Source organism: Pogoniulus pusillus, chromosome 5, assembly GCF_015220805.1.
Source record: "Pogoniulus pusillus isolate bPogPus1 chromosome 5, bPogPus1.pri, whole genome shotgun sequence".
Classification (NCBI taxonomy): Eukaryota; Metazoa; Chordata; class Aves; order Piciformes; family Lybiidae; genus Pogoniulus; species Pogoniulus pusillus.
Genome location: NC_087268.1, coordinates 1,067,264 through 1,083,700, shown reverse-complemented (window position 1 = coordinate 1,083,700; position 16,437 = coordinate 1,067,264). Strand labels below are relative to the sequence as shown.

The window sequence follows — 16,437 nt, the reverse complement described above, 5'->3', positions numbered from 1 at the left end:
CCAGTTGGTCCCTGCCACCCAATGAGAGGCTTTGAGCCTGTTGCCCAGGCGAGCAAAGGACCACAACCTGCCCAGCACGGGAGCTGAGCCTTCGGTCCTGGCCTTCCTGCCCCACACAACACTTGGCCAGGCCAGCAAGGACAGGGGGAGGCCACCCAGGCCGGACACAGGAGCCGCCAGGGCGCAGCCAGCAAGGAAATCAGCAGCACAGGTGTGCAAGGCAGGCGGGCACAGGGAGGTGCAGCACAGAGCCAGTCATGAGCAGCATGCTCGCAGCAGAGGAGGTCGTCACGGTGCCTGTGGAGGCCAGGGAGCCTGAGCTGGCAGATGCCGGGAGCCCTCCCGAAAGCAGCGAAGCGAGGGGCAAAAGGAGCCGCTCCTCGCGGTCCTCCCGGGCAGGGCTGCTCTTCCCCGTGAGCCGCGTGGCCGGGCAGCTGCGCAGGGGGCGCTTCGCCGGGCGGCTCGCAGCCAGGGCCCCTGTCTACCTGGCCGCGGTGCTGCAGTGTGTGACGCACAAGGCGCTGGACGTGGCCGGCAGGATCGCCAAGCGCAGCAGGCAGCAGCGCATCGCTCCGGCGCACCTGCACATGGCCGCGCAGAGGAGCTCGCAGCTCCACAAGCTCCTGCAGGCGGACGTGCTCGGGGGCCGCGGCGGCGCCGCCGCCAAGAGACGGCCTGCGGCCTCCAGAAAGAAGGCGGCCAGCACGAAGAGGAGATGCCCTGGGCACAGAGCTGCGCCTGCCCGTGCCAGAGCTGCGGCCAAGTGAGGAGAGACCCAGGCTGGCAGGGCAAGCGCTGCCTCGTGGGCAAGGCTGCTGCCAAGTCCAGCACCGTGGGCTAGGGGAACAATAAAAAAGATGCTGCAACTCCACGTGGGGCATTGGCGTTGTTTGTGCCATCTCTGCTCTGAGGACAGTTAGTCTGGAGAAGAGAAGGATTCGAGGAGACCTTGTAGTGGCCTTCCAGTATCTGAAGGGGGCTACAGGAAGGCTGGGAGGGACTATTGACAAGGTCTGGTAATGACAGGAGGGGGAATGGGTTTGAACTGGCAGAGGGGAGATTCAGACTGGATGTTAGGAGGAAGTTGTTTGCAGTGAGGGTGGTGAGACACTGGCACAGGTTGCCCAGGGAGGTTGTGGCTGCTCCCTCCCTGGAGGTGTTGAAGGCCAGGTTGGATGAGGCCTTGAGCAGCCTGCTCTAGTGGGAGGTGTCCCTGCCTGTGTTGGGGGGTTGGAGCTGGATGATCTGAGGTCACCTCCAACCTAAACCATTCTATGATTCTATTAGACAGTCCCATTGGGCATACCCCCACTGGAGACCCCGGGAAGGCAGGAGAAGCTGCTTTCTGCCAGCAGCTATTACTCAGTGCACCCCACCGTTCTTGCTTACTTCCACACGGCCAAGACTTACGGACACTAAGTGTCCACCCTGTATGTCTAGGCTGAAGTTAGTTTCCCCTGATACTCCATTGGAATAGAGGGGAGAGGAACGAAGGGCACACATACCACAGGGGAAGCTGCTGCTTTCTGCAGGCGAATACATTCCACTCGGGACTGCTGCGAAGGTGACACGGCTCGTTCGGGGCCGGATTTCACCGAAACCCCGGCAGGAGGCGCTTTGTCCTGGCCAGCGCCCGCAGGCCCCGCGGGCCGCACACCGCGCGGCGGGCGCCGGGCCTCGGCTGCGCGGGCGGGCGGGAGCGGGACTGGGGCTGCGGTGGGCGGGAGTGGGAGGGCCGCTGGGGTGGGCGGGAGTGGGAGGGGGGCTGGGGTGGGCAGGGGTGGTGTTGTGGCAGGCGGCGCTTGGGGTGGAGTGGTCGGGGTGCGGCCGGACCCGGGCTGGGGTCGGTGTGAATAGGGCTGGAGGTGCGGCTGCAGGTGCGCAGGGGTGAGAGAGGCCGGGAATGGGGCTGGGGTAGAGTTGGGCGAGCTGGCTCTGGAGCCAGGAGACACTGTGCCAAGAGATGGCACAAACAAGACGCCAATGCCCCACGTGGAGTTGCAGCATCTTTTTTATTGTTCCCCTAGCCCACGGTGCTGGACTTGGCAGCAGCCTTGCCCACGAGGCAGCGCTTGCCCTGCCAGCCTGGGTCTCTCCTCACTTGGCCGCAGCTCTGGCACGGGCAGGCGCAGCTCTGTGCCCAGGGCATCTCCTCTTCGTGCTGGCCGCCTTCTTTCTGGAGGCCGCAGGCCGTCTCTTGGCGGCGGCGCCGCCGCGGCCCCCGAGCACGTCCGCCTGCAGGAGCTTGTGGAGCTGCGAGCTCCTCTGCGCGGCCATGTGCAGGTGCGCCGGAGCGATGCGCTGCTGCCTGCTGCGCTTGGCGATCCTGCCGGCCACGTCCAGCGCCTTGTGCGTCACACACTGCAGCACCGCGGCCAGGTAGACAGGGGCCCTGGCTGCGAGCCGCCCGGCGAAGCGCCCCCTGCGCAGCTGCCCGGCCACGCGGCTCACGGGGAAGAGCAGCCCTGCCCGGGAGGACCGCGAGGAGCGGCTCCTTTTGCCCCTCGCTTCGCTGCTTTCGGGAGGGCTCCCGGCATCTGCCAGCTCAGGCTCCCTGTCCTCCACAGGCACCGTGACGACCTCCTCTGCTGCGAGCATGCTGCTCATGACTGGCTCTGTGCTGCACCTCCCTGTGCCCGCCTGCCTTGCACACCTGTGCTGCTGATTTCCTTGCTGGCTGCGCCCTGGCGGCTCCTGTGTCCGGCCTGGGTGGCCTCCCCCTGTCCTTGCTGGCCTGGCCAAGTGTTGTGTGGGGCAGGAAGGCCAGGACCGAAGGCTCAGCTCCCGTGCTGGGCAGGTTGTGGTCCTTTGCTCGCCTGGGCAACAGGCTCAAAGCCTCTCATTGGGTGGCAGGGACCAACTGGAAAGGACTTCCTTTGTGTCCTCACCTCCCCACTGCTGACATCATCCCCGCTGCTGACATCATCCCCACTGGCATCATCCTCTGCCAGTGACCTGGAAATTCTCTCTCAGAGATGTTGTCGTGGTTTGATGGGTTCCAGATTATCCCAAACTCCCTGCAAAACCACTACAGGGCCCTGCTCCATCCCAGCAGACAAGCTTGTCACCCCGGGACATCCTAATCATGTTGTTCAGTCCCATAGTACAGCAAACACTTTAAGCAGCAAAGGCAGTTGGCTCTCTTTTCTCCCTGCCTTTCCAGATGGAACCTTATGTGGCTAACTAAGCTGCTATGAAAGCAGCACCCTGCAGGCTGTGGCCTTCGAGGCCTTGGGCTGCAGTGAGTGCTGCCTGCTTGGGGCCTAGTGGGAAACAAAAGGGGAAGGGAGAAAATGAGCACTGAGGTTTTGGTGGGTTTGGTTTAGCTGGGGGGAACGTTTTGGGGGAATTCTTATGTGTCCTGTGTCTGTATTGGGTGTTAAGGATTCACATATGCCACATCTTTTTCTGCACAGTTCTAAATGCAGCTTTTCTGTGTCCATCTCCAATTCAGCAAGAGCATTGTTGTTATTTTACTGCCCTTTTTCTTTAGAAACAGAGTAAAGTAGAATAATCTCAGTCTGTTGCACTCTCAAACAAAAGCCTGGGGAGGGCTGACTGTGTGCTGGGGAAGGCTGAATGTTAGTAGAACAGTTAGAGGACACATGTTAGTAGACCAAGTTTGAATGCAGAGGGTGTTTTAACTGTTCTTAGAAGCAGTGAGATTGGTAAAGACCTCCAAGATCATCAGGTCCAAGCATTAAGGTAACACTACGATGCCCGCCCACTAAGCCATGTCCCACAGTTCCATGCCTACACATGTTTTCTGAAGACCTCCGGAGACCATGACTCCATCACTTTCCTGGCACCATTTACAGTACAGAAATGTTCCTCAGTGCCCTCTCTTAACCTCCCTTTGTGCCACTTGAGGTCATGTCTTGTGCTCTCATTCTCTCCTCTTTGATAGAAGTGTGTGGTCAGTTTACATGGAGGTTTGAGTTGTAGCAGATACTCCCTGAGAGCTGTTCCAGGATTTCCTTTACCCTCTGCAAGAAATTGTTGTTCTAATTTTGAGCTTTGAAGTACTAATCATAGACTGTAGAATGAATCATAGAATGTGGAATGAATCATAGAATGTGGAATGAATCATAGAATGTCAGGGGCTGAAAGGGATCTCAAAAGCTCATCTGTTCCAGCCTCCCTGCCAGAGCAGGATCACCCAGAGCAGCTCACACTGGAACACATCCAGATGGTTCTTTAATATCTCCAGAGAGGGAGACTCCACAACCTCCCTGGGCAGCCTGTTCCAGTGCTCCATCACCCTCAGTGAAAAAATTCCTCCTCAGGTTCCCATGGAACCTCCTATGCCTCAACTTCCACCCACTGCCCCTTGTGCTGTCACTGGGCATCACTGAGAAGAGGCTGGCTCCAGCCTCCTGGCACTCACCCATTAGATATTTATAAACATTAACCATGTAACCCCTTAGTCATCTCCTCTCCATACTAGAAAGCCCCAGCTCCCTCAGGCTCTCCTCATAAGGAAGATGTTCAACTTCCTTAATCATTTTTGTGGCTCTGCCCTGGACTCTCTCAAGCAGCAACCTGTCCTTCTTGAGCTGAGAGGCCCACAACTGGGCACAATATTCCAGATGTGGCCTCACCAGGGCAGAGTAGAGGGGAAGGAGAACCTCCCTCAACCTACTAACCCCAGCCCTTCTAATATACCCCAGAGTGGCATTTGCCTTCCTTGCCACAAGAGCACACTGCTGGCTTATGACCATCCTTCCACCCACCAGGACCCCCAAGTCCTTCTCCCCTTCACTGCTCTCCAGCAGGTCAATCACAGCCTATACTGATACATGGGATTCTTCTTTCCTGGGTGCACAACTCCACACTTGCCCCTGCCCAACTTTCTCCATGCCCAACTCTCCAGCCGAAGTCTCTCTGAGAGACAGGTCAGTTAAGAAATGGAGAAGAGGCAGCATTTCTGAATCAGCAAGTAGTCATAATGCATTATGGTGGCCAAGAAAGCCAAGAGCATCCTGGTCTGTATCAGGAATAGTGTGACCAGCAGGGCCAGAGGAGTGATTAATGTCCCTTTGTGCTTGGTACTGGTGAGGCGACACCTTGAATGGCTTGGTTTTCATTACTGGCAGTCCATGTTATAGAATCTTCTTAGGTCCTTGGGTTTGATTTCTTTTATAATCAGAATGTACAGTATGGGCCTCTTCTTATTTAGCTCAAAATCATAGAATCAACCAGAGTCTTAGAATCTAACTTAGAATCAATCCTGGCCTGGCTCAGGAGCAGTGTGGGCAGCAGGACAAGGGAGGTTCTTCTGCCCCTGTGCTCAGCACTGCTCAGGCCACCCCTTGAGTGCTGTGTCCAGTGCTGGGCCCCTCAATTTAACAGAGATGTTGCAGTACTGGAAGGTGTCCACAGGAGGGCGACAAAGATGTGAGGGGCCTGGAGCAGAGCCCTGTGAGGAGAGGCTGAGGGAGCTGGGGGTGTGCAGCCTGCAGCAGAGGAGGCTCAGGGCAGAGCTCATTGCTGCCTGCAGCTGCCTGCAGGGAGGCTGTAGCCAGATGGGGGTTGGTCTCTTCTGCCAGACAACCAACAAGAGAAGAAGGGGACACAGTCTCAAGCTGTGCCAGGGCAGACCTAGGCTGGATGTTAGGAGGAAGTTGTTGTCAGAGAGAGTGGTTGGCATTAGAATGGGCTGCCCAGGGAGGTGGTGGAGTGGCTGTGCCTGGAGGTGTTGAAGATAAGCCTGGATGAGGCACTTGGTGCCATGGTCTGGTTGTTTGATTGGCCAGGGCTGGGTGCTAGGTTGGACTGCATGATCCTGGAGGTCTCTTCCAACCTGGCTGATGCTATGATTCTATGATTCTATGAAGATGAGGAGTCTTGGTTCCTGGCTGGAAGTGTTTAATGTTCATTGCCTGCGCTACGCTGCAGCTGTACAGTGATGAGCTGACAAGAGGTCATACTGCTTGTATCGGTGGCTGCAGGGAGAGGAGCAGTATTTTCACACGTTTCTTTTCTCATTGTGCTTCTTTTCCTGGTGGTCACTTTGAGCCATTTTGGTCCATCACCTGTGTTGATGAAAACTGAGGCATCATTTGGCAGTTTTGGATTTGAAGTGAGAGTCTCGAGTCTCTCCTGGAGCCCATCGCCATGCCCATTCCTCTCTAAAAGAGAATGAAAGCAGGATCTGATCCAACACACTTAACTTTTCATGTTACAGTTCTCAAAAGCAAAACAAAAAACATTCTGACCTTGCAGAATATCTTCTAGCTTCTCACCACTCTGGTCTGACAAACTAGTTCTGCCAGTGGTTGTCGTGTCTCTGCAGCTGGATAGCAGGCTTTTCACAGACATAGTAACTCTCATATTCACAGAATTCCTCATAGATTCTTCCATAATAAAAAGATGGGCATTTTTCAGGGGCTTTTTCAAGCTTTACCCTAGGACAGAAACAACTTTGTTCAATCTCACCTCATCCAAAGAGCATCTCCATGCCCCTTACAAAAAGAGTGATCTCTACAAGAATTACTTCTGTGGCTTCCACAAACAATACACACCCCCAGCAAAGGAATAAAACGTTGAGTGACATTGTGTGCCAGTTCTCTGGAGGCTGACCTTGTCCTGAGTGTGCCAACACGCACCTGAGCCATGACTCTAAGGGTGGACCTGTGCTGGGTGAACAGTCTGCTCACACAAACCATAGCAAGCCTGTGCTGGGTGAACAGTCTGCTTGCACAAAAAAGGTGGACCTGTGCTGGTTGAACAGTCTACTCACACAAACACTGTATAGGGCTGGGTGCTAGGTTGGACTGGATGATCTTGGAGGTCTCTTCCAAACTGGTTGATTCTATGATCGTGATTCTATCATGAGTTTGAAAGTGTCTGATACAGGAGACTTCCTCAGGGACCAAAAGCATAGAATCATAGAATCAAGCAGTTTGGAAGAGACCTCCAAGATCATCCAGTCCAACCTAGCACCCAGCCCTGGCCAAGCAACCAGACCATAGCACTAAGTGCCCCAGCCAGGCTTGGCTTCAACACCTCCAGGGATGGTGACACCACCACCTCCCTGGGCAGCCCATTCCAATGCCAATCACTCTCTCTGACAACAACTTCCTCCTAACATCAAGCCTAGACTTGCCCTGGCACAGCTTGAGACTGTGTCCCTTTTTTCTGCTGCTGGTTGCCTGGGAGAAGAGCCCAACCCCACCTGGCTACAACCTCCCTTCAGGTAGTCGTGGACAGCAGTGAGGTCCCCCTGAGCCTCCTCCTCTCCAGGCTCATGAGTACATCTGCTGGAGCGAATGCCAAGACTCCATAAGCAGAGTTAGAATGGTTCCTATTTTCCAAGTTCTGGTTGCTTAAACTGTTTTATTCTGTGCTTCCAAAAAGCCAAAGAATCTCAGGGAATGTCACCATTTTTGAATATTAATAACAAAAATTAATATACATACAGAAATTAATATTCATAGTGATTACTAATTCCCACTACAATCACTCTCTAAGTGATCAGATGTCTGTTTTGGGTAAGGCTAAGCAAGAAATGGAGAAGTGAGACTCCGTGTACAGGGAAAACCACAACAATTTGCTGTTCAGTGTGCTCTTTGTGGCAGAGAGACTGGGAGCTGCATGCAAGTGAGGACCAACCCTATGTACTGCAGGAAAGCTGCCCCCTTACCAAAACCTCTGATCTTCTGTCACAGCTGTGTTGTCTGCCCAGTACCAGTCTCTCACATCATCTCTAAACATTAATCCAGTCCAGTATGTTCTTCTAGGGAATCTATTTACCAATTCCTGTGCAGAGTGAGGGTGATGCAAAACAGACAGTTAGGAAGATATTAAACAAATGTAAATATTCAGACTGAGAAGCTGAAAGTATTGACAGAAATTGCTTAAAGAACATCATACCACAAAATGTTAACCTGTTAGCACACGTTCTACGCTCAAAGGAAATGCCTGATATGAAAGGAGAAATGCCAGCAGAGCTGATTTTAGCCAGAAAGATGTGTCACCCGTGGGGGAAACATGAATTGCTTTCCCTTCTTCGGTCATCAGTCTCTGTCCTTAGCCTTTGTCAGCACCGAGAAGGAGCTATGGGGTTTGATTTGTTGAATCAAACAAATATTGGGGGTGGTAGTGGACATGAAGCTCAACAGGAGCCAGCAGTGTGCACCTGCAGCCCAGAAAGCCAAGCAGAGCCTGGGCTGCAGCAGCAGCAGTGTGGCCAGCAGGGCCAGGGAGGGGATTCTCCCCCTCTGTTGTGCTCTGCTGAGACCCCACCTGCAGTACTGCAGCCAGCTCTGGAGCCCCCATTACAAGAGGGATCTGGAGATGCTGGAGTGTGTCCAGATCAGGGCCAGGAGGATGCTCAGAGGCTGCAGCAGCTCTGCTGTGAGCACAGACTGAAAGAGTTGGGGCTGTGCAGGCTGGAGCAGAGGAGGCTCCCAGGTGACCTTCTTGTGGCCTGCCAGCATCTGAAGGGGGCCTCCATAAAAGCTGGGGAGGGACTTTTGAGGCTCTCAGGTAATGCCAGGACTGGGGGGAATGGAGTAAAGCTGGAGGTGGGGAGAGTGAGAGTGGCTGTGAGGAGGAAGTTGTTGAGCAGGAGAGTGGTGAGAGGCTGGAGTGGGTTGCCCAGGGAGGTGGTTGAGGCCCCCTGGCTGGAGGTGTTTGAGGCCAGGCTGGCTGAGGCTGTGTGCAGCCTGCTCTAGGGTAGAGTGTCCCTGGCCATGGCAGGGCGTTGGAATTGAATTCAGTTCTGAAGCTTTCACCTTTTTCATGGTCACTCCCAGGTGTGTCTGTTTTTCTCATACCACTCCTTGCTGCAGTTGAGATGGCTGAATAGACTGCACCTCACAGCCTTTGCTGTCACCACTTTGGCAGAGTGAGAATAAAGCTGCCCTCCTTTATGTCTGGGAGAAAGTTTGTAGCCTGCAGTTCAGTGAGAGGGTACCTAGCGCTTGGTGGTTGCTGCAGAGCAGGCAGGCCCTGGCTGCAAGCTCCTGCGACATCTTTTCTGCCTTGTCTTCCAATACAGCTGCTGGCAACCAGAGGCAAATGCATCGTTGCACTCAGGATTGGAAGGGACTTCTAAAGATCATCTAGTCCAACCCACTCTGGTAGAGTAGCATCACCTGGAGTAAATCACAGAGAAGCACAGAAGCACATCCAGGTGTGTGTTTTGAAGGTCTCCAGAGATGGAGACTCTGCAACCTCTCTGGTGGGCAGTCTGTTCTGGTGCTCTGTCACCCTCATTGTGAAGAAGTTTCTCCTTACATTTATGTTCAACCTCCTCTGTTCTGGTTTGTGTCCATTGGTCCAGTTTCCCTTGTACTGTCACTGGACACCACTAAGAAGAGTCTGGCTTCAACCTCCTCCTGAAACTCACCCTTTAGAAATTCCACAAAATGAGAGGTCTGTGGTTTGCACATTGGGAGACCAGGAGCACAGGAGCAGAGGGTGTTAGGGTTGGAAGGGACCCAAGGAGATCATCCAGTCCAACCCCCTGCCAGAGCAGGACAATCCTATCTAACACAGAGCACACAGGAACACATCCAGACAGGCCTGGAAAGGCTCCAGAGAAGCAGACCCCACAGCCTCTCTGGGCAGCCTGTGCCAGTGCTCTGGGACCCTTCCAGCAAAGAAGTCCCCCCTTGTGTTGAGGCAGCACCTCCTGTGCTGCAGCTTACACCCATTGCTGCTTGTCCTAGGCTCATGGAAATGAAACCAAGCCCCACAGCTAAAGTGAGAAATTACCCCTCTCTAAATGACATACAGTTTTTCCTCAAGTGTGGACATGAGTAAAATTAAGAGATTATCATTTAATACCTTAAGAGGTAGGCAACATAGTGGAAGTCTGTAACCAAACTCCAAACATTTTCATTAGCTCTGCATAATAGAAATAATCCAAGAAGAGTTTATGCTCAGGTTGAAGTCAAGGCAAGATGAACTACCTCTGACTTTCAGCACTGCTCCACGTGGTGATGACCCTCTCTATGCCTAAGGACTGCCCAAGACCACCCCTAGAACTCCTCCTGCTCACAGTGCCTTTTAAGAAAAGAATGTGTGAGCTAAGTAATCGACAGGGTAGAAAAACTTCCTCCACACTGAACAGAGTGAGAAACAAGTTCATACCAGCTTTGAGGCTTCTTTTATCAGAAGAAGAGTAGAGTTTCGCAAGGAACAAAACTGGTGACCCTGTCCCCACGTCTTCTTGTCACTGGAGTGGTAATAACAAGTATTGCCACCTTCCCACCTCCAGTTTGCAGGACAGAGTGCACAGCTCAAGCCTGGAAAAGGAAAAGCATCACTGTTTCTGCTCCTAGGCTGTCCCTCACACCACATCGCAGCTGGCCTGTGGTGACAACATCTGAGGAGTCTGAGGATACTTAGGACAGTCAATCTCATTCAGTCAAAATCCCACTGTGCTCCCAGAAGGACATGAAAATTGAATCAGTGTCCTATCACTCCCATTCTTTCAGCAGTCATCAAGTCATCATTTGCCACTGGAATGGGCTGCCCAGGGAGGTGGTGGAGCTCCAAGCTCATCCAGTCCAACCTAGCACCCAGCCCTGCCCAATCAACCAGACCATGGCACTAAGTGCCCCAGCCAGGCTTGGCTTCAACACCTCCAGGCACAGAGACTCCACCACCTCCCTGGGCAGCCCATTCCAGTGCCAATCACTCTCTCTGCCAACGACTTCCTCCTGACATCCAGCCTAGACCTGCCCTGGCACAGATTAAGACTGTGTCCCCTTGTTCTGCTGCTGTGTGCGTGGCAGAAGATGCCAACCCCACCTGGCTACAGCCTCCCTTCAGGTGGCTGCAGACAGCAATGAGGTCCCCCCTGAGTCTCCTCTTCTCCAGGCTAAACAACCCCAACTCCCTCAGCCTCTCCTCACAGGGCTGTGCTCCAGGCCCCTCCCCAGCTTCGTCCCCCTCCTCCGGACACCTTCCAGTATCTGACCATGTGCTTCCCTTGCACATGACTTTTGGCTGTAGGGCATTCCTCAGTTACCTGGGTCTTGCCTAGGGTCAGTGCAGGCACACTGTAGTAAACAGTTTAATTCTTAGGCACCACTGTAAAGTTGTCTGTGAGATGCAGGTGAGCATGTTGTGGAGATCCCAGGAATTAGAGGGCCCAGAAGGCACTCCAGAGAACCTTTCTCACGTGGAAATTAAATCCTGTAACCCTGATACCACTGCCAGGCCCCAGGCTGGGCACATCTCTCTAGGCACTGAATGAGGCAGATCTGCTGACTGACTGCTCTCCAGGGGGTCATATCTGAGAAGACCCCGGCTTAGGTGAGCAGAGAGGGCTGAGAAGAGAGGTGTGCTTCCCTCGGTGCCGTGCTGAAGGAGGTCCCTCAGCAGCAGGTGTGCCCTTACCGTTGCTCTGGAGGCCTGCTTCCCTGCCCAGGCACAGCTGCGTGCCCATTTGGTGCAGCGCCCGCGAGAAATTGGCGTGCAGCTCATGGTTTGTCGCGTTGAGGCTCCTGAGCTGTGTCCTGTACTCCTCGGGAATCTGGAAAACTGAAATTCACAGTGAGGCACTTCCCAGTGGTGTCTCTCAGGAAGGGTGGGAGGGGGAGAGGAAACGTTTGGGCAGGCCACCAGGGAAGAAGGAAGCGTTTGGGTAAGTGTTCTGTTGTGTGCGAGGGCTGCTGAGGGGAAGAACACAGAATCACAGAACCATCCAGGCTAGAAAAGCCTCCTAAGGTCATCACCTCCAACTGACAACCCAACACCATATGCCCACTAATCCTTGTCCTGCAGTGCCATGCCTATATGGTTTTTGAGCACTCCCAGCGGTGATGACCCCCAGGGAGCCTGCTCCAGTGTTTGAGAACCAGTTCAGTCAAGACACTGCTTCTAACAGCCAACCTGAGCAACTTGAATCCATTTCCTCTTGTCCTACTTTTTGTTACTAGGAAGAAGAGACCAACACTCACCTCACTCCAGCTTCCTTCGAGTTGTAGAGAGTGAGAAAGTCTCCCCTCAGCCTCATTTTTTCCAGGCTAAACAATCTCTGTTCCCTTAGCTTTTCTCCTCCCTTCACAAACAGCATTGTTAGAGAGGAATTCACTCCATCTGTACTCAGTGCAACAGGACTCTGAACTGCTTTTGGGAGAGCAGACAATGGCAGTCAGAGCAAGCAGTGAATCCACTATTCCACTCCTTTCCAACTCCCCTCCGTGCTGCTCATTTCTAGCCTATCACATTGCAAAGAGGACAAAGATGTTGAGGCAAGAGAAAAGATCTCTTTTGCTCAACTGCCTGTTCTCAGGTGAAGCAGAAATTGCAGCTGGAGGAGAAAAGACCTCTTTTGCTGAATTGCCTGTACTCAGATGAAGCAGAAATTGCAGCTGGAGGAGAAAAGACCTCTTTTGCTGAATTGCCTGTACTCAGATGAAGCAGAAATTGCAGCTGGAGGAGCTGTCATTCTGATGTCACTGAGCAGCTTGACCCAGCCCAGCAAACAGAAAGGTATTAGTACTTACGTAGAACTGCCAGGGCCACCAGCACTGTCAGCAGCACCAGGCACAGCATGAACAAAATCAGGACTACTGGCCCATAAGAGTGAGACGAAGCGGGAGGCCCTGGGAAGAATTCAGTGATGAAATGGAGGCACAATACTACAAGACAAATGCTTCAGCCTCATTTAACTGCAGCCATCTCTCTGGTAGGTTGGTCAATAACTGCTTTTAGTTTTCAGTTCTATTTTCTTGTTGCAGAGTCTCTGCACACAGCATAAGATGCCCAAAGTAAGAGAGTGAGAGATCACAGCAGCTCAGTGGAGAACATGGACTGCCATAGCCCCTTCAAAGGGTGGTGGCAAGAAACATCATACAATCATAGAATCACTCAGGGCTGGAAGGGACCACAAGGATCAGCCAGTTCCAACCCCCTGCCATGCCCAGGGACACCCTACCCTAGAGCAGGCTGCACACAGCCTCAGCCAGCCTGGCCTCAAACACCTCCAGCCAGGGGGCCTCAACCACCTCCCTGGGCAACCCACTCCAGCCTCTCACCACTCTCCTGCTCCTCACGGCCAGGCTGAAGCTAGCAGAGCAAAGCCTAGAAAGCAGATTACTCCAACCTGAAAGCACTTTATGGTTGTGGTAGTTGGTGATGTGTGGTACATATCTCTGGCAGTCTGATTAATTTGGGTGTTACACTAAATTCTTCTACTTCATGGCAGTTTGAGATTCCTGGCTAAGAGTTTATGGAGGATTTTCCTGTAGTTAAGGTTATAGCCCAAATGCAGAAGTGAGATCTCAACAAGGAGAAGGAGGAGTAATCTTCTCCTGGGCAAAAAGACATTTTCAGCATGTGAGTCACCTAAAAGAAACCCTGCCTGTGGAAGCTGGAAGACTTAATATGTTAACGTCACAGAATCACAGAAGGGTTTGCATTGGAATGGGCCTTAAAGGTCTCCTCGTTCCAACCCTCTTGTGCAGGGGCACCTTCCCCCTAGACCATGTTGCTCAAGGCCCCATCCAACCTGGCCACTAACATTTCCAGGGATGGGGCATCTGTTATCCCTTGCCCAACCACTCTCTCTCTGGGCTTTTGGGCTGCATGCAGTTCTCCAACTTGCCTAACTAATCTTTCTGCTGCCTAACCCCCCTGGCCAACCCTCCAAACTCACCTTGAGCATAAGGCAAAGTCAAGGGTAAGGCAGAGGGGTGGGAAGGAGGTGGCAGGGTGGTTGGGAGCCCCTGCTGGGGACTCTGCTGTCTGGGAGGGCTGCTGTGTTTCTGTATCACTTTTTCACTTGTCTGTGTCTGTCTCTAGCTGCACAGATTGTCAATACCTGTTCTAAGCTGTAAATGTAAAGCTTCATTCCTTAATTTCCAGCCACTGAGTTTAGTCTGGGGGGTTTTACTTAAGTAGGGGGGTGGGAGTTAACACCCAAACCATCAGAGGGACACTTAGAAAAGCCTTGCTGAACACCCTCCAGTGTCCTTGCACTTGCATTTCATCATATAGTGCAACCCCAGCCTACAGAAGTGCTCCAACTGCTTGGTATGGTGCAACAGAGAAACACACAGACCCTTCATGAAGAGGAAGAACACCTCCCTCCTGGGCTGTCTTCCAAAGCCTGTTCTTACAGGCATAGGACAGATACAATCAGAGATGAAGCCTGCAGATGAGAATCACATACCTTATAGATCTGAGTGAGATTTAAGGACCTATTGACTGCTGGGACATTTGGATATTTTTAAGGTCAAATTACTTCTGCATATGGTCAAAGCTGAATGTTGTGTGCCTGCAGAACTTCAGTGAGAGAAATCTGACCCCCTAAGGTAGACTGAAAGACAGGCTTATAGGAATTGGAGCTAAAGGGCAAAAGTAAACCCCTACAAAATCACAGCCTCAGGCTGAAGTCTGGAATAATTGTGGCCACATTGCCTGGAGACAAAGATTTTGCAGTTTGAGAGTGAGGATCCAGAAGCAAAACCTGTTTCCTGGGCAGCTATATGAATAAAGGCCCAGTGGTAGTTTTAGCTTTGGCTCTTTTAGTTAAAGTACTGACTAAAGAGTGTCTTTTGTTAACCTCACACTGCTGCTGCTACATCACAGCTGAAGGGACCTTGGGAACAGTCCTCCTTTCTGTGCCAGTGCTCCTACTGTCCTAGAATGGATGCATTTCCTCACTGTGGCTGTTTCAATTTGGTGGTTGTGAAACAGTCCAGAGGCTGTGCTGTGCCCTCTCAGAATGGTGACTCCTCACCACAAAACACGTGTTGTCTCCCCAGGGACATGGGAGCAGGGCAGCTCAAGTTGTATGAGGATATTTGTGCCATTGAATGTTAAAGGAAAAGAAGCCCAGAGCTGAAAACAAAAACAGTTCAGATTTTTGCTTTGGGTTTTGATGAGGGGGCTTGCTTTCTTTCCTTCTTTCTTTCCTTCTTCCTTCCTTGCTTTCTCTCTTTCTTTCTTGCTCCCTTTCTCTCTCTCTTCCTTCCTTCCTTTCCTTCTTTCCTTCCTTCCTTCTTTAGTTCTTTCTGTCTTTCTCTCTCTTCCTTCCTTTCCCTTTCTTTCTTTCTTTCTTTCTTTCTTTCTTTCTTTCTTTCTTTCTTTCTTTCTTTCTTTCTTTCTTTCTTTCTTTCTTTCTTTCTTTCTTTCTTTCTTTCTTTCTTTCTTTCTTTCTTTCTTTCTTTCTTTCTTTCTTTCCTTCTTTCTTTCTTTCTTTCCTTCTTTCCTTCTTTCCTTCTCTCTTTCTCTCTCTCTTTCTCTCTCTCTTTCTCTCTTCCTATCTTTCTTTCTTTCTCTTTCTCTCTCTCTCTCTTTCTTTCTTCCTTTCTTCCTCTCTTTCTTCCTTTCTTTCTTTCCTTGAATTATACTTTGGCAATTCTTAAACCCATCACTTACCAATGTTCAAAGCCCATAAAAGCATTCGAAATTACTGCTCTTTGATGCAGAATTCCTTCTCAATTACAGGCAAACTGTCATCTTGTTTGCAAACCTCTGCTCCAGAGCCTAACCTGGCAAACAGCAAGCACTCAAATCTAGAGCTCATCCCAGCAATCTAACACTAATCAAACACAATTACCCTAACATGAGTATTTCAAATAGGCTGTGTAAAATTAATCCAGCCCCTAAACAGAGAGAGCTGTTTCAAAGACCTGTGCCTTAATTCAGGCTGGGGTTTCAGAAGTGAAGTGAGTTAGGTAAAGCTGCTTTAGTTCTAACCTCAAAAGTGAACAGATGATTAAGTGGAACAGCTCCACTTTAAGAATTTGTTCAAGTTATAACCTGAAAATGAAGTTTAGACAACGAGAATGATTTTGGACCATAATTTAGCACTCAGTCATATGCTTTCCTGTGAAATCCTAAGACCACTTTTTCAGGCAGAAACAACAGCCAGCAAAACCCAAGATATGTCTATGACTCCTATATCTTTTCTGATAGCAACGAAGCCAGCAGAGACTCCTTGAGCAGATAACCAGAACTTTCCCCAGTCCCATCTACTTTAGCAAGAAAATAAAGCATAAACACTTCATAGATACTGCACCTTTTTCCTTAGTGTCTTTAGGCTCCCTGATGTTCTCCAGCTCATAGGTGTTTTCAAACTTCAGATTAGCATAGGTGACTTCTTCTGTCATAGCTGACAGACAGGAACAGTGCCAGAAAAACAAGGTAGAAGAAGACTGAGCATTTGCAGCTAGCAAGAAGAAGCAGCAAGTCCAGCCCTCTGAGGGGTTTCCCTGTATTGGCAGACAGAACTGCAGCAGCAGGGATACCAAGACACGTCTGAACTTCCTCCAGTCACAATGCTGCCACGGAACTGTTCCTCTTTCTCTCGGTGCTGTATTCTCTTTCTTCCGCTTTCTTTCACTTCTACACTTCCTGAGTGATAACTGCTTACATTTGCAGCGACTTGGTAAAGCTCTTTTCATTACAACTCTTATACCTTCGGATAGGCAGCATTTAGTTCTTGATGACATCAAGTCCAGGCCTTTA

General features: G+C 51.4%; 3 protein-coding genes across 4 annotated transcripts; 1 reads left to right on the top strand and 2 right to left on the bottom strand.

Annotated features, from left to right (window-relative positions):
* Positions 1-257: 257 nt before the first annotated feature.
* LOC135175600 (histone H2A-beta, sperm-like) lies at positions 258-853 on the top strand. Its single transcript, XM_064143931.1, has one exon. It carries the CDS (start codon positions 258-260, stop codon positions 765-767), a length of 510 nt encoding a protein of 169 aa, XP_064000001.1. The 3' UTR covers positions 768-853.
* Positions 854-1,810: 957 nt separating this feature from the next.
* Positions 1,811-2,794, bottom strand: LOC135175628 (histone H2A-beta, sperm-like). Its single transcript, XM_064143963.1, has one exon. It carries the CDS (start codon positions 2,605-2,607, stop codon positions 2,098-2,100), a length of 510 nt encoding a protein of 169 aa, XP_064000033.1. The 5' UTR covers positions 2,608-2,794; the 3' UTR covers positions 1,811-2,097.
* Positions 2,795-5,859: 3,065 nt separating this feature from the next.
* On the bottom strand, positions 5,860-16,158 carry LOC135175627 (C-type lectin domain family 12 member A-like). 2 transcript variants are annotated; one of them, XM_064143961.1, is made up of 7 exons: positions 15,989-16,158; positions 12,468-12,566; positions 11,356-11,499; positions 10,102-10,256; positions 7,646-7,761; positions 6,219-6,407; positions 5,860-6,131 (listed from the first exon to the last, which is right to left on the bottom strand). In XM_064143961.1, the coding sequence occupies exons 1-6, from the start codon at positions 16,077-16,079 to the stop codon at positions 6,263-6,265; spliced, it is 750 nt and encodes a 249-aa protein (XP_064000031.1). In that variant the 5' UTR covers positions 16,080-16,158; the 3' UTR covers positions 5,860-6,131; positions 6,219-6,262. The 2 variants fall into 2 exon arrangements, with proteins under 2 accessions (XP_064000031.1, XP_064000032.1); XM_064143962.1 differs by having other exon boundaries at positions 5,860-6,035.
* Between the last annotated feature and the right edge of the window lie 279 nt (positions 16,159-16,437).

Excerpts from the sequence above, each read along its gene's own strand:
- LOC135175600 (XM_064143931.1), top strand. The coding sequence starts at position 258 with ATGAGCAGCATGCTCGCAGCAGAGGAGGTCGTCACGGTGCCTGTGGAG.
- LOC135175628 (XM_064143963.1), bottom strand. The coding sequence starts at position 2,607 with ATGAGCAGCATGCTCGCAGCAGAGGAGGTCGTCACGGTGCCTGTGGAG.
- LOC135175627 (XM_064143961.1), bottom strand. The coding sequence starts at position 16,079 with ATGACAGAAGAAGTCACCTATGCTAATCTGAAGTTTGAAAACACCTAT. Across the intron at positions 12,567-15,988 it reads TAAAGACACTAAGGAAAAAG|GGCCTCCCGCTTCGTCTCAC; the intron begins GTGCAGTATCTA and ends AATTCTTCCCAG. Across the intron at positions 7,762-10,101 it reads TAAAAGAAGCCTCAAAGCTG|GAATTGGTAAATAGATTCCC; the intron begins GTATGAACTTGT and ends CACTCTGCACAG.